The sequence below is a fragment of the Sander vitreus genome, chromosome 18 (genome assembly GCF_031162955.1).
Source record: "Sander vitreus isolate 19-12246 chromosome 18, sanVit1, whole genome shotgun sequence".
In the NCBI taxonomy this organism is placed as follows: Eukaryota; Metazoa; Chordata; class Actinopteri; order Perciformes; family Percidae; genus Sander; species Sander vitreus.
The window spans coordinates 11,960,778-11,984,385 of NC_135872.1; the positions used below are offsets into that span (position 1 = coordinate 11,960,778).

The 23,608-nt window shown below is 39.4% G+C and overlaps 1 protein-coding gene across 5 annotated transcripts in view; it reads left to right on the top strand.

Annotated features, from left to right (window-relative positions):
* The window catches only part of otofa (otoferlin a), an 83,091-nt gene that overhangs the window by 17,166 nt on the left and 42,317 nt on the right, over positions 1-23,608 (top strand). For all 5 annotated transcript variants that reach the window (XM_078274999.1, XM_078275002.1, XM_078275001.1 and 2 more), the window contains exons 3-5: positions 9,354-9,442; positions 17,456-17,555; positions 20,269-20,468. In XM_078274999.1, coding sequence (XP_078131125.1) covers positions 9,354-9,442; positions 17,456-17,555; positions 20,269-20,468 — 389 coding nt within the window. The remainder of the gene's footprint in view (positions 1-9,353; positions 9,443-17,455; positions 17,556-20,268; positions 20,469-23,608) is intronic.

A 23,608-nucleotide genomic window follows, 5' to 3' on the forward strand; every position in this document is an offset into this window, starting at 1 on the left:
AGTGAAACTGAGTTTGTATGGATTAAACTTGTAGTAGTAGTTTGGGGTAGAAACATTCCAAACATTGTCAGTATCTACTTGTTATTAATGGTTGATAGTATTATTGCAGTAGAAACATAGAAAATACCACCTACAGCCAGGGCTTGTAGCAGCTACAATCATTGATAAATATACATTCTGAGTGAATGAAAGATTCTGACTGGATTAAAGTCAATATGTCTGCAACCATGACATTTTTTTGACACATATTGTAAATGAGACAGAGATGAATTCAGAAACATTGGAGCATGACACCAGAGAAACAGAGCGGGGATGGAAATAAAAACAGAGACAGTCCAATTGAAAAGGTAAACTGAGACTGGGTTGGGGTGGTAGTGGTGAGGTGGATGGGGTGGACATGCAGCGGTGTCAGTGAGTTTCGTAGCAGAACCAGCTTATCAAAAAATGCCGTTTCATCCAGACTGTCAGACACACACGCACACACACACACGCACACACACACACACACACACACACACACACACACACACACACACACACACACACACACACATCTAGTGTATGTGTTGCAATGGTGGAAGTACTTAGATCCTTTACTCAAGTAAAAGTGGCAATACTACCATATAAAAATACCACCAACACTTGTTTAATTCTGCTGCTTTGTTACACTAAAATAAAAAAAGTCATAAATTAGTTTACAGTAAGTATGCCAAGTGTTCTAATTTTGGTTGCTCAAATTCAAGCCTTGAGCTTCCCTTTCAACTCTAAAGAAAAGGAAATATTCTGCTCAGATCATCATTTATTCAGTAAACTCAGAGATGGGAAAGCACCTCCCTGGAGCAGTACTCAATCTAAAAAACTGGTGAGGTCAAAAAACTATTTTTAGCACCAGCAATATTCCAGCTTCTGTCGAGTCCAGCGGCAACTGCTACTTCTTAGTTATGGTCAAGTGGTCAGTAAAGGATCTTTTCAATTAATCTTTTATAATCTTTTATATATATATATATATATATATATATATATATATATATATAGAGAGAGAGAGAGAGAGAGAGAGATCTACGATAAAATAAGATTTTACTTATTTAAATAAAAAGAAATAAAAAATGAATGGCAGATAAATAAACAAATGTGTGGCAAACACTGCAAAATAAAATCTACAATCTCACAGTTAGCTCAGTCTCAACAAAATTAGTAAACTACTTAACAAAAACAACCTTAAAGGTTCCCCAAAGTTAGTATCAACTGTGAAGGTTTTCTGTGTTGCTATGTTATTTACAGAAATACATTAAACAAAGGATGGACACAGTATCCCTCCTCTCTGGATTCTGTATATCCTCAGTATTAGTGTACATGTAAAAAGAAAGAAATAATACATATTTGGAGGTGCAGTTTTTAATAACTGAACTCAAGGTCATTAAATGTTCCGAAGCATGACTTTCCAAAAGCCAAGGACCACAGGACTTAACGACTTCAGACCTGACCTCTGTGGTTATGAAGTCCTTTGAGCGCCTTGTGCTTTCTCACCTCAAAGCCATCAACGACCCCCTCCTGGACCCCCTGCAGTTTGCCTACAGAGCCAATCGGTCTGTAGACGATGCAGTCAGTTTGGCCCTCCACTACATCCTCCGGCACCTGGACTCTGCAGGAACCTACGCCACGATCCTGTTTGTGGACTCCAGCTCTGCCTTTAATACCATCATCCCGGCTCTGCTTCAGGAGAAGCTCTCCCAGCTTGGTGTGCCTGACTCCACCTGTAGGTGAATCACTGACTTCCTGTCTGACAAGCAGCATGTGAAGCTGGGGGAACATGTCTCCGACTCACAGACCATCAGCACCGGATCCCCTCAGGGCTGTATTCTTTCCCCTCTGCTCTTCTCCCTGTACACCAACAGTTGCACCTCTGTCTGTCAAGCTTCTGAAGTTTGCGGACAACACCTCCCTCATCGGACTCATCTCTGATGGTGACGAGTCCGCCTACAGGTGGGAGGCTGACCATCTGGTGACCTGGTGCAACCAAAACCACCTTGAGCTCAACGCTCTAAAGACAGTGGAGATGGTTGTGGACTTCAGGAAGAACCCAGCCCCGATTGCCCCCATCACCCTCTGTGGCTCCGCAATTGACACTGTGGAGTGTTTCTGCTTCCTGGGAACTATCATCTCCCAGGACCTCAAGTGGGAGCTGAACATCAGCTCCCTCGTCAAGAAAGCACAACAGATAATGTACTTCCTGCGGCAGCTGAAGAAATTCAACCTGCCAAAGACAATGATGGTGCACTTCTACACAGCCATCATTGAGTCCATCCTCACATCCTCCATCACCATCTGGTACACTGCTGCCACTGCCAAGGAGAAGGGCAGACTGCAGCGTGTCATTCGGTCTGCAGAGAAGGCGATTGGCTACAATCTGCCGCCGCTCCAGGACCTATATGCCACCAGGACTCTGAAGCGTGTTGGAAAGATTGTGGCTGACCCCTTCCACCCTGGGCACAAACTCTTTGAGCCACTCCCCTCTGGCAGGAGTCTGAGGTCCATCAGGACCACAACCACTAGCCACATGAACAGTTTTTTCCCCTCCGCCACTAGCCTTATCAACAAGGCCCGGAAACCATCCTGACTCTCTCCATACTACACCTCTGGCTCTACATGCCACTGTTACTCTGCTGTAGTGTTCCTTTTTACTTTTTACTACTGTTACTACTTATTTTATTATTTATTTTACTTTATTAATACATACTGTGTGTATATGTTTATAATTATATTGTTTATATTCTTTTATCCTTCTTATATTTAGAGAATGTGTGACATGCACCAACTACACCATGACAAATTCCTTGTATGTGTAAAAAACGTACTTGGCAATAAAGCCCTTTCTGATTCTGATTCTGATTCTGATATCACCAAAATGAGTGGCTCAAGGTTTTCAAAAGGATACAAATGCTGTGTAATTCAAACCAAATTCACATTGGACAAAATGAAAGGGAAAAAAGCCATTTAAAGAAGCAGAATAATTAAAGGTTACTGTACGTCGGCGAGTTAAGTTCTTACATTTAAAATTTTACTGTTAATATTTCACTCACCATCCTAAATATTGTAGCATATGGAGCTGGCTGATAAAGCCAGCTGTAATGAGAAGGTGGCTTATACTGCCTCTTTCAGCAGTCTACCCTTATCTCTTTTATCCTTTAAGAATACACCTAAGCCTTGCAATCCAAGTGCAGAGGACTGCATCATCATAAGATCACAACAAGCCTGTAAACTCAACACAAAAGCCTACACAATGCATGAAGACTGCTCTTACTGTAAATACTGTATAACACATTTCTCCCAACCCTTGCAGGGAGTGAATATGAAAGATAGAACATATTGTTCATAATTAATCATACTGTAGAGATGCCTTCATCCTCTGTGTCCATGGCAACAGTCATGAAATATCAAAGGATGGTGAGCGGGGGAAACTGAGGACGGCCTGGTCAATGTTCCAGCGTGAAATCATAGCGGTAATAGCTGATCTTCAGTTGAGTATTTAGCCCCTCTGATTGGCCACTGTGGCCTCAATGCTTCCAGTTAGTGAGGTCATATCTGTCACTTTTAATGAGTCGCCTCACGCCACCAATTAGGCTGTGTATCATACAGTACAGAGTTAGAGGGGGAGCTGGGAATAGTAATGTATGTTCGTCAGCTCAAAAAGTAGAAAGGAGAATCTAAAACAAGACCAGTGTTGTTTTTTTTATAACAGTCCATGGTGATTGCTTTTCTGATAACTATTGCACATTTCTTTATCCACATACAGTAGTCTGTGATATTTTTTTCTAAAGCAAGTCAGACTCAATGTTAGCGTAAGCACATTGCAGCAGTTTTACGTCAGTCAGTGTTAGAAACACAGTGACTACTTGACAGCTTCAAGTCTGATCTGTGCAGAGCTACCAACTATACAAAACGCCCTGCACACCCGTACTGGTGTTTTCACTTGTGGCCAATTAGACCTGTGCTCAGATTGGGGTTGGGTGAAGCTATTTTGAATGATTTATTTTACTAATGATAATGATAGAAGTGCAATATTTCCCACCCTAAAGCTGCAGTCAGATCAAAATTCTCCTGGTGTAATGTACTGGCGTGGTGGGGCTGAAAGTAGAGGGGACAAGAAATAGCAGGGGTAGGGTCGCAGTAGGGCTGGGCAATATATCAATATTATATCAATTATGTAACTAGATATCGTCTTTTGTATATCGTTATATCGTAGTATGGCATAAGTGTTCTCTTTTCCTGGTTTTACTGGCTGCATTGCAGTTTTTGGCACTTCTGCATTGGCTTCATTTTTTCCAGCACTGGCAGTTGCCGCTTGGGGCTAACATGGCTAGCAGGCAAACAAAAGCAGTCCACAAAGTTGTACCATACAGGCTTACGTGCTTATGAACTAGTGTAACTGATAAAAAGTGCACCTACGAATATGTATTTACTTGCAGTTGCACCAAGTACAGTATGTTTGTGAGTTGAAAGAATTTTCTTCTTGCTAAGTGTTCTTGTGTAAAATGTGCCCTTATGGAATGAATAACCTTCCAATATTACACACAATAGGGGTAAAGCGCAAAAAAAGAATTTATGAATAGTGAACTTAAGGGTGTTGTTTCGAGTCCCTGTTTACATGTTTATTAGAATTTACCTTTATGACACACTGTTTTATCTTATTAACATTTAATTATTATAAGACACACGAAATGGAATAATTCAGATAAAAAAAGAGCTTTAAAGACTCAGTGCTATTGCTCGACTGCAGAAACTATTCAGCTTTATACACTTCAGTAGCCTGAAGGTCATACAACACAGAATGGGCTACCACTTCTGGGATCTTTATCGGTCCACCAGCAGTCTTAAAGCCTGTTGAAAAATGTATTTGTCTGCTCATGATTGTCAGCTGAAGGCAATATAGCTATCCCATAAAGAATTTATTTATGATACCATGGCGACGCTGAAGCAAACATTATGATTAATCATCTCTTTCTACTGAATAACAAAAGAATATGAGATTTAAAAGTTTTAAACTTGGCTTTTAGATAGTAAGAAAATAGTGTATTGGAGAACTGCTTGGCTTAACAAATGTTAATATTTCTGAAATTGCTTTCTTCTGAGAAAAATAGCTCCTTTTTATTGCAAGAGTACAGTATATTGTGTGTGTGTATTATTTTTGTAACCCTGTAGCTAAATTCCTTTCGATTGTTTAAAACTTTTGCACAGCTGAAGCATGCTAAACCTTTCCACTCTCTCACCTTAATGGATTCTCTGCTCTCATTTCATTTGTCTGCACTGTGTGGGTATTTAAACCACTGTAAGCACTTTTGTTCGTCATGGTGGCTATGAAGGCATTGGGCAACATAGACAGCTTACTCCTTCATGTTGTGAATTCCTGCATGTGTGTTACTCTGGAGATAAGTAGTCTTTGACAGCAGAGAATGAGGACAAGCAAAGCGCTGAGAGTGAAATGAATGTGGCTGCCCAGAGTCCCCAGTGTTGAAAAAGAAAACATAATCATGTTTGCGGTGGTGTATATGTGTCATTTTAGCTACAGTGTGAGTTATGCTCCGGCCACTACAGCTCTAACAGAACCATATACACCGGGGCACCACAAGGATTTGTCATCTCACCACTCCTGTTCCCCCTGTACACAAACGACTGCAGGAGCTCAGATCATGGGATGCTGTACATCAAGTACTCTGGCGACACAGTTATTATTGACACCACTAACTCCACCGCATCAGTAAGGAAAAGTTGTGCAAAGTGGTGTGAGAACAACTACATGGACCTAAATCTTAGCAAAACCAAAGAACTACTGGTAGATTTCAGGAGGGAACAGCCCACTGCCCCAACTCTGGAGGTAAATAACCAGACAATAGAGCGCGTTGAGGAGTTTAAATACTTTGGCAGTACCATCAATCACAAGCTCACCTTTAAGACCAATAAAGAGCATGATACTCTCCAAGTTCCAACAATGCCTGCTCTTCCTCAGAAAGATGAGGAAGCTCCAGCCATCAGTCTTGCAGGCGTTCTACAGATCCTTTGTGGAATCCATACTGAGCTTCAATATCACAGCATGGTTTGGAGGGATGAGCGCTATCAACCTGAAACCCCCTCAACAGGATTGTAACAATCAGCAGCAAAATCATCGGGCACGAAAGGAGCTAATCAGCATCAATTAAATGAAACGGACAGTAAAGAAGGTCTCACAAATAGCTAAAGACACCACACACACACACACACACACACACACACACACACACACACACACACACACACACACACATACTCTAAACACCATCTACAACCTTGTGCGCTCTGGACGCTGATTTATGACCCTTCCCCTCAGAACCAGAAGGTCCACATCTAGTTTTGTACCTACCTCCATCCGCCTACTTAACTCTTAACTTCCCCCATCCCCACCTGTTTCTGACAGCTTTGTAACGTAATTTGTATTTGAATTATGTATGCATTTTATATTATATCCTTTTATGTATCATGGCTACACACAGTGATTAACAAAACATGGCCATGACTGTGCTATGTTTGTCTGTTTTTGCTGTATTTGTCTTATTTGTCCACCGCACAAATGAAGTTCCTCACAGAAAATAAAGTAATTTGTTTAGATGCTCCGGTATGTGCATATTAGGCGTCATTTCCTCCATTAGCAGTGTGCGCTATCATCCGTTCAACATTAACACCATAATGGGGCCTCGTTCTCTTTCTTCTGTCTCTCGCTGTTCAAACACACTGGAGGCGATTTAGTTGTAAATGAGATGCGGCACGGCTGTGTTCGCCATAATCTCAGCCAACGGCCATCCCTCTGAGGGTTTTTGCAGGCTGATTGATTCCAGTGAAATACAGGTAAGAAAGAGGCAGCAGTACTGGTCATGCCTGGCTGAAGCCTGGGAAGAGAGACCACAGACTGCAGGGCTTCATGGTAGAGAGCTCAGAGGGATGGTTTAATGCAGTGCACACACACAAACGCACACGTCCACAGATCCTTTAAGGCAGGTCTACCACTAGCAGGTGGGAACCACAGGATTCGGTAATGGGACAATCCTGATGGATCGCTTGCCTGACCGCCTGCACTGATTTCCTCAATGAGAGGCCAATATTAGCAGGGGGGTGAATTCGTTTTAAATCACCTGTGCAAGTCTCTGCCCTTCTACAGCCTATTTCCCAAGATATTATAGTACATAGTAGAAGGCTCAGTGAGGATTTACTGAATGTGAATCAACTCATTAATTCATCATGTTTTTAACCTTCCTAATGAATGTTTTTGTTATTTACTTAATTTTGCTGCCTTGTCATAGTTAATCAACACAGGAGAGCTGAGTAATACATTGCAATTTTCTGGCAGATTTTACTGCATTTTAATGCCTTTAATAGGACTTGTTTTTAATTGCTTAGATGCTTTTAGCACATCTATCATAATGTACTAATGTACATAATGTAGCAGCAAACCTCAAGGGAGTTCTGGATATATTTCGCTGCTAATTTGAGCTTTAATTAGAAGCTTAAGAGAGTTGTTAATGCATGTTTTACATTTTTAACTGTGGAACATTTCCAGAAATATTGAAATTGAAATGTATTTTGTTCCATAAATAATCATACGAACAGTCTGGGATAAAAGAAAAGAAAAACAAAAAACAGATGGACAAACAAAATGTAAATTACTTCCAACAATACAATACAGTTGAAAAGAATGCAACATTGATAAGTATGATAGTAGTCCTACCATACTAATGTCAACATGTCATTCTGATTATAGATTATAAAAAAAAATGCATACAATGCGCTGCTCATGAATCATGTGGTCATGAATCTCTGAAATGTTGATGTAATATATTAGTATACAATGTATCTGCTGCATGATTGTGTAACTCACACTAAACATTATATTTGGATTATCTTTTTCGAAAGGCCTGACCAGGGACTGGGGTTGCAAATTAGCCTATTGGCTAGAAACCTTTTATGCAACACATCTACACATATTGTTATGGCTTTGACTGTGATAATTATGTATGTAATAATGTGTGCTGCATTGTCCCTGACAAATAAACTAATAAATAAAAAAGAATAATATTAGTTTATTCAACTATACACAAAGTGTGCAGGGCAGTTTCTGTTCACTCAAAACAGTGATCAATGTTTAGATACTTTCAGGGAGTAATTTCTATTTATTTATTTTTGTTATTTTTTATACATCATGTATAGATAGGCATACATGATTTGAGCTGTTTTAAAATCCACCATACCATAAATATGCATTTTATTGCTACTGATGATGCGGACAAAGTCATCAATGACTTTATAAAGTACTTTTTACTAATTATTTGTTTCTACAATTGATGTGATTTATAAAGACTATTATCAGTCATTGACGTAGCTGTAGTAATAATGTCACATAGACATGTACTGTACTTGATTACAGCTCATCTACCTATTTGACTGTACTCCTGATAAAGTAACTCTTGGCTAATATACAGACTCAGGGTTTATGTCATTTACACGACAGGCCCTTCCTGAGAGATGTACTGTGTACTTACTGGTGTGAGAAAGCAGTTAAAGTAGCATAATGAGTGTCTGATCAGCCTGACAAAGCCAATTAGTAAAAACATCACTGAGGAGATTTGTGGTGGAAAGGATTTCAAACACAGATGTGATTGTTTTTTTTCCTTTTCCTTATGCTTGAAAGAGCCACCTGACTTTTTTTTTTTTAGAGTTAATTAAAGTGAAAATGCCAAAGGAAGTTTATCCATCAAAGCTGGTTTCACACGTCTCACAACCTGGGCTTTTTCTCAAGGATATGCAAGACATTTTCAAGACATTTATTACCATACAGTTTTGCATGGCTGCTGCTTTTTCATGTTTTACCTTACAGCAAAAAAAGCTAATCAATATTCCCAGTTGGTGCTATAAAACCTGGAGATGTTTATGGTGATAAATAAAACATTGTAGTGTATTATTCCCTCCATAACAGCACCTCTGTAGCTGGTGGGGATTCTTTTCAACCTAAGGACCCTTCAGAGGAACATATGCATGCTGACATGAGACCTTCTGTTTGTGGACATACTAACTAGTTTACTCCATAGTGAGCAGTAAATTGTTGATCATAAAGCAAAAATGTGCTTCTGGTTCCAGCTGTTATGGTTGTTGGTCAGACAAAACAAGACATTTGAAGAAGTCTAATTGGACAAGCCTTTTTATTTTTTATTTTTTTTTACTTTTATAGACTTAGAATTAAAACAACAATTGATTGATTAATAGATAATAAATATAACCTTTAGCGGCAGCCCTATAATCTTCTAAATCCATTATATTCTCTTTTTTTCCAGGTATTTCGATGGCCTATTGCCAGCAGACTGGATGGAAACGAGATGCTGGAGATTCAAGTGTACAATTACAGCAAAGTTTTCTCCAACAGGTAAGGTTGTACCACTGCTCCCAGACTGCCCTTTAACCACATTCACCACAGCAAACAGCATTTCTGAGTAAACAGTTTGTGGCTTCATCTCCCTTCCTGCCTTCCTGTCACAGCCTGTAACCAATTCAGACTGACACACTGTGCATATTTCTCAGATAAAGGAGAATGTGCTTGTATTCCCTGAAAGCTTGTTCTAAATTGATTCAATTTTGTGTGTAAAAGACTACAAACCACAAAGCTGGCCGTGAGTGGGTTTCACATCAGGAGCAGAGTGGAGGTAATGAAACCGCATTAGATCTTCAATAATGGACACATTTGTCACTTTACAATCTCCGAACAATCAAAACATGAGAAGCACACAGGGTGCAATTACTCCAAAGAAATCATTAGGCAATGGTGAAAACTGGCTAATTAAGTAATTTTCCTTTACTCCTACTCCTCATTTTCTTGTTTTCTTCATCTTAGTTTCCCTTGAAGTGTATCTTGCACTGTAGCCACTCAGGCTGATGTGTCCAGATCTGGTAAGACGTATGCTGGTTGTGCCAGGAAGCCTGTCTGTCTCCTGTGTCAGTAACAAATCCAATCAGATCATTACAGCTGCTGCGTTTAACTGGATGTGTCCAGACTGAGGACACATTATGTTGCCCACACAGTCATTAACACGTAGTATGCTAGTCTATGTTTATGTGTATGTGGGTGGTGATGTATATGTCCGTGTATACCACTGTCTTTATATTTTTTCTGCCACACATGACAATTCAGAGAGGATCAAAGCTTGCAATCCAACTAGCTTGACTAACTTTGACCCAAGCTAAAATAAAATTTGGCGATCCTCTGACTTTTCCTGTAATGGTCTATGAGGATGACATTTTTGTGTTTTAGTTAAAAATCTAAAACATTATACAATAAATTACCTTGACATTTGTTACAGAAATATCTTGGAGCCCAAAAGATGTATTCTAATGACTGTCAATCTCCTCACTTTTTATCTAGCACCACCAGCATGTCAAAGTTTTCTTTTAAGTGTGAGAACAACATGAGCAATAACTCATCTTGAATTTTATACCCACTTAAATGAGTGCGTGTGTGTATATGTGACTGTAAGTGTCTTTGCATGTAAGAGTACTTTATGTGCACACGTTTGTTTTAATATATATTTTGCTTGTGTACGTGCACGTGAATTTGAGATAGTGTCGTTATCAAGCAGTAAGTGGATGGAAACATTTCTTAATTGCATCAAGTTTAAAAGTAGTAATACCATTTATTTTCAACCCAGAAAACTTATAAGCACAGGTTAAGTTTTCACTTATCCTGTGAAATATGTATTAATATCAACAATTAATAGATGTATGGGCACAACATTTTGTTCAGACATTCATGGTCCCCGGAGTATGAATCATGCCAAATTTTGTGCCCCCCCTGTTTTTTCCTCTAGCACCACCATGAAGTTCACATTTGTGGTTTTTTGTGAAATATTTTTACAACTATTTGATGGATTGTCATGACATTTTGTACATGCATTAAGAACTGCTTAGGATGAATTTCAGTAACTTTGGTGTTCCTTAACTTTTATCTTTTATCAGGACAAAATCTCAATTTGCCCAATCCTTCAGCAAAACTAATGACATTCTCATCAGTCTCAGCTGTGCTTTGTGCTAGTGCTAAATAGCAAATTATAACATGCTAACATGCAAAAAAATTCTATTGTTATTTTTCCAGTTATGACACAGGAAGATCCCTATTCTTAGTCTAGCTTACAAAGCTCTGATTACCCTGGTTGTTTTTTTATGACATGGACAGCAATCTTGAACCAGTAATTCATCATTCAGGTGGTGCAGACCATTTCTATTGTAAAAAACAAATTGTATTTCTATGGTGCAGAACAAAACATTGAGGATTCCAGAGAGAAAATAAGCAAGAAAAAGAAAAATAGAATTACTATTTTTAAACCTGATGCAATTAAGAAACTTTTGCCATCCACATACTGCTTGACAGGGCCACGACCTCAAATGCACATACACAAGCAAAATATACACTAAAACATGTGTGCATTAACAAGTACTCTTGCATGCAGAGACACTTACCTGCACACACACACACACACACACACACACACACACACACACACACACACACACACACACACACACACACACACACACACACACACACACACACACATACAGCACAACCCTGCACAGTGGGTAAATAATTTAAGATGAGTCATAGTCATGTTGTTCTCACACCTGCTCCATATGTCCACAAGCAGCATCATTACCAGGCTAACTGATCTGCTTCATTACTGTCTGCACCAACACACTGTAAGGCCAGTGTGTCACACTGTGTGACCATATCACATTACCACAACACAAAGAGATTGCAATGATGTGGGATGGTCTTTGTTCCATAGTGGCATATAGACCATGTTTTATGATTTGTTTTCCCCTGTGGCTGAAAGATGCTTTTATATTTTGCACGCTGTGGAGTAGACTGTGTGAGATTTACTGAGCACTGGAGCAAAGAGAAGTTGAAGTGTGATTATATATTCAAGATCTTCAGAGGTCAGTGACTCCCAGGGGGTCTATTGAGAAACATCAGTGGGTTCTTGGAATTATAATTGGAATTATTAATTTTCTTTATTATTTTCAGATGTTCAGATGTTTTGTAGCAAGCTCAGTACACGTTTTACTGTTTACCTTGCAATACCTTGTGATAACTTTCCACAATGGTAAAATCCTGTCTCACAGTGTTATAAACCGCTTTGCAGGTTTACATTGTCAATGATCAGCCTTAGCTCACAGATATACTAATCTAACTGGACTTTCCAGATGTTATTTCATATATCACCTGAAGCAACCCTTTCTGCATAGGGAGGAAGTACAGGGGGCTAAAATGTAGCCACCTGTGTAACCTGAATGGCAGCTGAGTTGAGGACACTTTGGAGCCTAAAAGCTTGTTGGTTAAGACAGGTAATAGTCCAGTCATAATGACATTTAAAGTGCTCATATTATGCTTTTTGGCTTTTTCCCTTACCGTTATTGTGTTATATATCTTTTTTGTGCATGTTATAGGTTTACGAAGTAAAAACGCCAAAAGTCCACCACAAAGGGACTTACCATCTCCAACAGAAAACACTGTTCACAAACTGCTCCAAACAGCTCTATTGTAGTCCAGCCTTTACTTCCGTGACGAACGTGCATCACTTTGTAACACACGTTATAATGCGTGCCAACATGCTAGCATGGCACGCCCTCATACTCTGCTTCTGACTGGCTGGTTGTCCTTACCTAGGTACTGCGCATGTGCGACTCCCAACAAAGATGGTACAGAAGTGAGATGCCTCACTCGTTAGCTAAAACAGAGAGCTCAACACACAGGGTGAAAAGAGGAGCTGCAGCAATGTGCAGTACGACAAAAATATGGTGTTTTTTGAAAATTAAACCATGTAAACCTATTCTGGTACAACCTCTAAATACAATTATGAACCTGAAGATGAGCATAATATGAGCACTTTAAGAAAAAAACGTATGTATGCTGGTACATAGCGCTCATACACTGACAGTTTAAAGTGGGTGATTTAAAAATTTTAATTGGATTGGAAGCAATACGAGACTGAAGATGAGATGTTGTAGATGCAGCTCACTGATTGTTTGCGACACTCCTGCACACCCTAAGATTATTATAAAACAAAATGAGAATGAATTAAGTCCGACAGTGGGGTTGAAACGACGGACGTCAGCCTTGAATACTAAAAACTGTGTTTGTTCTGTTCCTCTTCTGCAGACATAATCCATGGCACACACAGATCTGGGAAAAGAACAATATGTGTTTTAAAATGCTGGGGGTATATGAGCTGTGTTTTTTGAAAAAAATGTAAAACTCTGCAACACTTTTGAACTACTTTCTTTATTGTTTTAAGAGTGAGTATACCATTTTCAATATTTTACAATTGTTAGACTTTTCCCCTGTTTTATCTTTATAATGGGCTTTGAATTTTACAGAAACCAGTTCCCTTTTTTATTTTATTTTAATTATAGTTTTAAATCACAACAGGAGTTATCTCAGGAGACTTTACAGATAGAGTAGGTCTAAACCACACAATTTTCAAAGACCTTTCTAAAAGGTTTTTTAATTAATTTTCCATAAACGTAACTATATCATCATCAAAATTACATATACCATCATAACCCATCTCTAATTGCATCTTTAAAACACCAGGCATTGCAGTATATTGATGGACATCTGCTTTATGTCATAAAAAAAACAATAACCCCATTATTTCCTCTTTCTACCACTCTCACTTTTTACAGACATTTGAATAAACCAAATGTGGGTCATACTGTGTTTACATTACATTTGTATGCTTATTTTGTTCTGCAACTCTGCTGTTGTGAGCGTTGAACAACACTTATGCTTGTAGGATCAACAAGAGAAATGTTACTGCTTCTAACCACACACCCAGATTGGCATGACACGCTGATGGACACTGACAGCCAAGAACAAGTCGTAATAGCTTTTTATATTGTTTGTGGTTTGTGTGAAACACTGGAGTATTGATTGCGTCCACGTAAATCAATAGATATTCATCCTTGAACACCAGTCATAGACATGTTTGCTGAATCTTCTCATGTTCACATCAGTGTGTGTACACTGATGGGGGGCAGTGCTTGGCAGAAGCTGCTCCTCGGCCAAATCACACACCCCTGTCAGCTGTAACATTTTCCTTTCACACTGTCCTCAAGCTGAGGTACCAGCAGCTGAGGTGGATTAGTGCACTGCAACCTTGAGAACAACTCTTTTTGACTTGGAAAAAATATTTCACATTTCAAAGCTCTCCTCAAGTTCACCTGAGCCAGAGATTTTGTCATAGTCACGCATCGATTTGCAAAAGAAACACAAAGAAAAATAATACAAATTGAAAGGGAAGGGAGATCTGAATTTTAAAGCAGATGAAAGTATATTGTTTGCAGAACTACAATCAATAATGAATGCTACCTTTTGAAGTGCTAACAAGTGAGCCAGAACATGATAGGCCCTGCTCAGTTCAATTATTCAACACTTGCACACACGTTACAATAGCTGAAAGGAAATGATAGACCATTTGCTGGACATATTGGTCACCACTGTCTAGGGAAGAAAAGAGGAATATATTGTGATGGTTTAGTATTTTTAGTGATATACGTAGCTCAGAGGTGCAGACATTTTTTTATCTTCAAAGATAAAGCTGACTGCACTAAACCATTAATTTCCTTACAGACTTTTCTTGAGTAAAATCAAGCCTGTAAAGTTGAGCATGGAGTGATTCAGTGGGGAGCCTGGCAGACATGCACCTTCACAGAGAAAGCATCTGCCAGAGCCTGAAGGGGAGCACATACTTAACTTGATACACATAACTTGAATTCAAAGTGAAGTCAAGTTCTGGCAGATTCAATTTACCTCATTATTAAGTTTTGAAGCTCTGCTGACAAATGTAGACTCACTTTCAAGTGTACATTGAATTCTTCACCACCAATTCCAGACGAAAGAGAAAGTATAGGTGAGGACATAGATGGAGATAAAGAAAGAGAGAGATGGACAAGAACATGCATTTACTGTAGAAAATGCATGTGAGATCTGACAAGATTTGAAGAGCGCATATTAACACTGCAAAAGCTGCATTAACTGGAGGAAAAGCCAGGTGCTATTGCTCACAGCTTAAAAATATCATAAACACGAGAATATCTCAAATTGATATGTCCTCTGGACTGCGGGGACTCAATCTTACAATGCTCAGTCAACAAGGTGCATGCTGTACCAAGTCAGCTAATGCCTGAGACAGAAATGAAAACTCTTTTAGTAATTTCTTCGAATCATTCAACGTCATTTATCAGAGCAGTGTTGTGAGTAACACTGCCTTTAAAAAGGTTCGAACTCAGGACACAGGAATCTGATTTAGAGAACAACTTTGGACTAAGATTTTGACGCTCATTTGCAGAGAGAAAGAGCATGAGAATTCCTTTCCGTACAGTTGACCTAGGGAGAGTGAAAGAATAGTAGCTGTGTGTGTGTGTGTGTGTGTGTGTGTGTGTGTGTGTGTGTGTGTGTGTGTGTGTGTGTGTGTGTGTGTGTGTCTGTGTCTGTGTGAGCTAGTGACCATTACAGTAGAAATGAATGTGGCTCAGTGTGGGCTGTGCTGCATGTTCTTTGTGTTGCTGATTGCTCTGCGAACAACACACTGTTTTGGGGAAACTCTATACATTATTCACCAGCTCTAATTGGCTAGCTGAACAGGGAATGTACTAAGTTTCTACCCGCTGTTATGTTCTATGAAGGATCCTTGGGCAGCATAGAAATTAACTTAGCCCAAACCAGTATGCTTCCCGATTGCAGAGTTGGTTATGTAAGGGTTAAAAATACTATGCATTGACAATAAAGCTCTATATCCAATAAATTGGGTTTAATTACCTTGAAATAAGGACTTTGACTAATGTAAGTCATCCATGTTTGTTTGGTTTTCAGCCACTTCCGTATTGGAGCTTTCAGAAAAAAGTTATAAATATGACTTGGATGTTGATAAGAATAATATTTACAAATCAGAAACTGGTGTTTACAGTAACTCCAATATAACTTGAATGCGGCAAAACTATACTGAAATAATGCATTAATACAACCATGAGGTTTTACACAAGGAAAAAAAAACTGATAATTGATGTTAATGTTTTAATTTGACTTGTCAGACTTCATTTGTTCATTTAGGCATCTACATTTGTAAAGTGTTTTCTTTTAATGTTTATGTAGACGAAAAATAGTTACAGTTAAAAAATGTGCCGCATATGCTGAAGTTAGATCTAAGGTCGCTGCAGCCTTCAGCTTTTAAATTGAAACACACAGAGAGACCTTTTTTTTCTTAAGGTAACTTTAGAAAATCAAATCACAGAATAACATTCATTCAGAGTGCTGGGTGAATAAATGGTGTGCAAGTCTATTCTAATGTATTTACTTTTTCTTGGGGGCATTGATAAAAGCTTAAGAGAAGTGGCTGAGAATTTGCTGCCTGGTGCTGAAATTAGTTTGAAGCTTTGGGAAATTACTGTCTGAAATGTTTGCAGACCCGAGTCACACAGCAAAAAATTAAATACAATACCAATTTAGCTAATTGTCACACCAAAATGTTTAAATGTGTTCCTAATGGTGCTTATTGTAGTATATTATGAGGCAAACACCAATGAATGCAAATCCACACAGGGCAGTGTAGTTTGCAATCAGCTGGTCTGAACTCTTGTGCTGGGTGTGGCTGCTCATGGTTTGTTTTATACAAGCAGCTCTTAAACTGCCATATGGAGGCAGCCATAGGGATTAACAAACTAAACCAATAAACTGAGCCGAAAGCAGCTAAAGCTACATAATTGGAAAATTGATTCTCAGTGGGATCAGCAGTATTAGCAACTTTCACATTACAGGGACTTTTTAAATGTGTGTTGTTAATATGTTCCAATCTGACAAAAGCTATATTTGTGTCCAGTGTTTCTCACCATACTTCTCACAGTTTTGTACAACATAAGGATAAAAAAGAAGAGCTGCTAGGTGAAAGGTGAAAGGAAGACTGATTGGCTGTGTGTGTGTGTGTGTGTGTGTGTGTGTGTGTGTGTGTGTGTGTGTGTGTGTGTGCGCGTGCACGTGCGTGCATGTGTGTGTGTGCGCGTGCACGTGCGTGCGTGCGTGTGTGTGCGCGTATTTGAGCTGCTATCTACTTTAAATTGCTTCGAGGAGTGACATACTGTAGTGAGCTGGTGATAACTGGTGAGACCAGATGCTTTTGGTGAATACCAAAGTATTATTTGTGTTTATTAGTTGACTGAACAAGTAGATAAACTAGGGATGTGACAACTACTAAAAGAGACAAAAAAATTACACAGAGGTAAAACAGATGTGAAGAGAAGAAACAAAGACCACCATGTCTTGATGTAATGCCATGTATTGATCTCACTGATTTCTGTTTAGCCTGAGTGACTCTCTGTTGATGTTTCCCTGCAGACTGGTGGGTACTTTCTGTATGGTACTTCAGAAGGTGGCTGAAGAGGGACACCTAGAGCTGACCGACACACTCATTGACGATAACAACACGTCAATAAAGGTAAATCTAAAGCTATACACTGCTCTCACATTGAAGTGTCAGCTATCTACAGGCGTTGCACAGTGGGAATGTTAACATATTTGTAGAGCTTGTACATATCTCTGCATCTTATTTTAATGAGTAACGCTGGTGGAGAAGAAAACAGAGCTGAAAGCAGAGTAAATATGGGACAACTCCAAAGGAATGCTATGTTGCTACGTATTTGCTGGATGTGTAAATCATTTTCACCAACAACTTCATAAGTACACATGGTAATTTAAAAAAAGAAAACAAGAGGAAAGAAGTTAGTCTTTAGACTTAATGCAGGTTTATCAGCTTCCATGGGTTTGTTATCTGGACATCCAAAATGAGGAGTAAACAAACCCCACTGAACCCATCAGAACAAACTAATGCGGTACAGGCAAAAAAGCTAATTTAAAATTCAGGTGGCGATGCCTGGTTTCCAAAAATACCAAACAGGGTGTACAAATGATGCACCATCATAGAATACTTCAATATGAGGCAGCCATAACAAACTGGTACATAATATATTTAATGTGATGAGGAAAATTAAAGGGGAAAACTAGAGTCCAAAAATAAATGACAAAATCTAAAATCAAACAGACAACATTTGTAAAATGATATGACTTACCTTACAGCCATAATTGAAATAAAATCATATTAGTCAGCAAAATGCATTCACAAGCAAATAGGGGAACATCAAATGGAGAAACCAATCTTCCTTTGCACCTGCAGCAGTGGCAATAGAAGAAGTAACAGCCCTCATCTGGCCTATAAAGGCACCGGCTTTGAAAGACCTGTAGGATCTGATAAAAATACAACTGTCTCTTAGCAACATCAGCACCTTAGGACACTTGTCATTACCATTAATCCTGATATTCTCTATTGATTGGAAATTGTGTTTAGAACATCTGAACTGAAAGCAGCTCAGTGGTGAGAATGAGTGTGAGGATGATTTTGCTGGTGAATACATAATGTAAGAGTGAATTTGCGTGTGTAAATGAGAGCAGTACAATAGGATCATGTGTGAAGGAGAACTTAACCGTTTGAGATTTTAAAGCACCCCGGGGTGCAGAATTGTGTTAGTGGAGCAGGGAGTGCTGATGTGATGTTTCTGAGATGATGACACACAGCATTACACTATATACACACACACACACACGCACGCACGCACGCATGCACGCACGCACGCACGCACACACACAGCTATTATTCTTTCACTCTCCCTAGATCAACTGTACATACAAAATCACACAAGTAAGAGAATTTCAGTACTCTACATTCCTGTAGGAATAAATCCGACATCCAAACACCTTACCTACAACTGCACTGGTGTGGTTGACATAGTGACAAATCTAACTCGTGGTGGACTACAGTGATTGCCTTACGAGGATCTTAGAGGAAGGAATGAGAGCCCACAGTATATTTTCTCGTCATCCGTCTTTGTCAATAAAATAAATTGGCTGCTTCGTAATAAAGATGAGGTCATTGTTAGGAGGATAATATTTGTCCAAACACAACTCCCCAGAAGACACAAAAGACAAACTACAGTGTCACCACTGTTTCTCGCCTGGTTTAAACTAACACTCTTCATTCTGAATTCCCTCAGCAAATACCAGGTAGAAGAGATGATTTATAGCACTGTCAAAGTTTGTTGTCTATACTGAGAGCTTTTTCTAAACACAATTAAATAGATTGCTTTAGATAAGCCGAGACTAAGCTTTAAGGTGTTGACTGTTTTTTACTGGACTCTTTCACTACAGATTTATAAATATCCTGTCACAGTGCCACAGTGGGTGGGGTGTTATCTGTTTGTTGTGTTGAACATGCAAAAGGCAGTGCCCTACCCTGCCTAAAGGATATTTACACCAGGCGCTGCAAGAATAAGGCTAGGACAATCATTAAAAATCCAAACCACCCGGGTAACAGCCTTTACTCCCTGTTGAGGTCAGGAAGAAAGGTACCAGATACACCAGGCCATCATGAGTTGAAAATCACAAACCCAAAACATTTGTAGACAAACATAAATGCATACATATACAATTTACATAAACCCAGGATAAAGAATAACTATGTTTTTTGATAAATTCCTTTTATAGCCTATTAATAATAACAAGTTTATTAAGAACTTCTCAAAATCACTGTTACAAAGTGTTTTACATAAAACAGATAATAAGAATCAAAATGCAGGGAAAAAACGTTGCGGTAAATGCTAACATCAGCATGCTAACATGGTCAAAATGATATAATGTTTACCATGTTAACCATCTGAGTTTAGCGTGGTAGCATGCCAACATTTGCTAATTAGCACTAAATACAAAGTACACAAAGTTGAGGGTGATAGAGATTTCATTAATTGCAGGTATTAGGTCATAAACCAAAGTTCAAATTTCTATTTTGACATGATGATAGTGCCAGATGAAAATGTGATCACTAAAGTTGCACTGACAAACAAGCTCAGGCTCAGGGACATTAATTGTGCTTCCAATTTTTGGCATTGTAGAAGTTCCTAAATATGACACGTCACAAAGTCCTTTGATTAGAGTTTGGTGCAGAGATAATGTACACATCAGAATCAGGTGGAAGGTGAAATAAAATTATCTTTCCACCAAATGCTTTAAAGTTAAATAACAGCACTGTATATGGAAGGGAAGGCGTATTAACTATGCTGATAATAAATGCTCATTTTCCTCTGCTTTTGTTCTGTTTTCAGACCAGCGTTACCATAGAGATTAGATACCAGTCGATGGATGGCAAGGTGGGAGTCTGGAGCGACGGGGAGTTCTTGGATGTTCCTGATGACCGTGACGGGATGTTTGCCTTTGAAACAGACAGCCTGCTGTCAGGACAAAGCCACGGGTCGGGCATGTCTCCTGGACAGTCCTTACAGGGATCCATACCCACCTTCAGGAAGTAAGTCAAACACACAAACTATCTTCATGATAACTCGACTACTTTAGGTCACAGTGAATCAGGCTGTGAAATGCTGTTGATTTGCCCCCAAAAAAATGAATTTGATGATTTTCCAAAACCACAAACAAGAATTGTTGTTTTAATAATGCACTTCAGGTTTTAAGTGTTGAGGTTGACAAATGTATTCACAAATTGATGAGGCTTCATGCTGTCCAGCTGATTTAACATATGTCAATATTACGAAGGGGAACATGTCGGGTTCTGTGCTTAATGACAATGGGCAGACCCGCCAAAGAATGTAGTGGCTAGACACTGATGCCCAAAGCCCCAGTTAAGAGCAGATTTAGTGTTAGTTTAGTATGCAGTATAGTATGGTCAATGTTTGTGCAAGGCTTTAATTAACTAAGCAGTGCAGTTGGAAGTTTGTTTCAAAGTTATTTTTAAATATTTGATATTTACCTTTTAAATTTGGCACATCAGAGGTGCTCAAATTAAAGAGGGACTCCACCAATTTTACACATCAAAGTATGTTTACAGGTGTGTTGTAATACTACTGCATATGCGAAAAAGTTGTGTAAAGCCTTTTGTGGCTCCAGAGGGAGCTGCAGGAAGTCTGATCAATTGCCTCAAGTGATTTCAGTAACGGTTGGGGCTGAAGTCAATCAGCAGCAGAAGAAGTGTGGAATGAAACATATCAATATAACAATATCTCTGGTTCTGCTGCAAAGATTTTAAAACTTTTTTTTAACTGTCCATTGTGAGTCAAACAATGCAATGCAATGCAACGCTAAATCAGAAACCGATGGAGTGCCTACTCCAGATAGGGAATGAGTCCTTACCCCAAGTGAAGGAGTTCAAGTACCTTGGGGTCTTGTTTGCGAGTGAGGGGACAATGGAGAGGGAGATTGGCGGGAGAATCAGCGCAGCGGGGGCGGCATTGCATTCACTTTATCACACGGTTGTGACAAAAAGAGAGCTGAGCCAGGAGGTTCCTACCCTCACCTATGGTCATGAAGGCTGGGTCAAGATCCAGGGTACAAGCGGCCAAAATGGGTTTCCTAAGGAGGGTGGCTGGCGTCTCCCTTAGAGATAGGGTGAGAAGCTCAGTCATCCGTGAGGAACTCGGAGTAGAGCCGCTGCTCCTTACGCAGAGCCACAGGGGTGGTTTGGGCATCTGGTAAGGATGCCCCCTGGGAGCCTCCCTAGGGAGGTGTTCCAGGCACGTCCAGATTGGAAAAGGCCTCGGGGAAGACCCAGGACTAGGTGGAGAGATTATATCTCCACCCTGGCCTGGGAACGTCTCGGGATCCCCCAGTCAGAGCTGGCTAATGTGGCTGGGGAAAGGGAAGTTTGGGGTCCCCTGCTGGAGCTGCTACCCCCGCGACCCGACCCCCGGATAAGCGGATGATGATGGATGGACAATTAATTGTTTGAGTACTCTTTAAAGTGTACAGAAATAATGTATTTTTAAAAGGCTGTGTTGAAATGAAGGATACTTTTCTCTATAATTTTTCCACCAGCACTCATGGGGTTAAAAATAATAAATGGATTTCATTTGCAATGGGTAGATGTGAACCTTGCTTGTCACTTACAGCTTTGTCAAGTTGCAAGGCCTGTTTATACAGTTTAGTATGCATTACATATGTTAATAATAAAAGACAAGTAATCCCAGGCTGTACAAGGTTATATAGATTTAGTATGAAAAACTGATTCTCTGCCCCACAGCACTACACTGTTACGTGATCTTCCTCTGTGGTTTGTTTGTTGTGTTTTTGCCAAATAGCATCTGAAATTATCTGTGGGTGGCATCAATTTCCACTAAGACTATCCGCACAGCCAAAAAACCCTAAATCCATCATTATACTGCATGTTTAATGTGTGTGTGAAAAATTGTGTATGTGTGAGGCTGAATGCTGCTGGGTGCATGTTTTTATGTTTGTTTGTTGACAGTGAGCGGTGAAGTTGCACTTATAGCATAAAATTAAAAACTGTTCAGGGTCTGTTGATGTGAGACTCAAAGCAGCCCGAGGAAAACGAGAAAGGTTCACTAATCTAAGTTTCCGAGCATCCCATGGGTGTTATACAACAGAGACTGAATTTGGATTTGGTCAACAAAGAAAAAAAAAGTACAGCTGTGGAAAAATACTTTAAAAGGATTCAATAAAAGTGGAATGAAAGTAGTCACCAAACTCACAAAGCTAAAACTGTATTAAATTTCATTACATTTCCTCACCTTTCTTCAGGTGAACAAGCTCTCATTCCGTGCTGCTTGTCGAGAGCACCTGTCATCTAGTTGCCGTAGTTGCACAGAGCTGTCAGTCAGACTTTGTAAGGGCTGCCGTAGGGCTTTCGTCTGAAAAAGTGTTGCAAGTTGCTGAGAATTACCAACTAACTCCTATCCTAGCCAACAAATCGACCTCTATTCCACCTCACATCTGTGTTGGCCAGACTGATGGGCTTGTGGAAAAATTGTAATAGCCTTGCCACTTCTCATTTAAACCCCTATTTAGCCTGAATTACCAGCTGCTCAGTTTTTCTGGTTGAGACAATTTCAGATTTAAACTCTTTAAAGATGTTTTATTGTGTCCTGAATTCTGGCACTCTGTTGCCAGTGTCAACTGTTCTTATAATGGTAAATAAGTGTAAATATGCAGGAGATTATAACCGGGGATGAATCTATCGGAAAAAGAGGATGAGAATGTCATTAACAGTTAAGCCTTTAGTCTTGGAGAGTTACGTGTCCCTCCCTGGTAATATTTTAATCTCAGAATTTACAAAAAATAATATTGTCATCAGCTGCCAGAAGGCTTTCTGAGACTTTGAACTTAACACTTTGAGAGAACAGGAGTTATATTATATTCCTAAAACATTTGAGAGACATGCTGATGAATGCAGAGTGGAAGCACAATTAACAGAAGAACTGTATATACAGTACATGGTACAAGTAGCACGTTCTACTGCTGTCTATTTCTGTTATATCAGCTGCAGTGTAAAAGGTCATGCATGCTGCTTACAGGAGAGTTTGTGCTCGTTGGTGTTTTCGATGGGAATAAAATTTTATTATAACTGTACAGTATGGCTGCAAGGGAGTGTAGGTGGCTTGTTAAGGCATATTGCTTCCTTCTCATCCCCTTAATTAA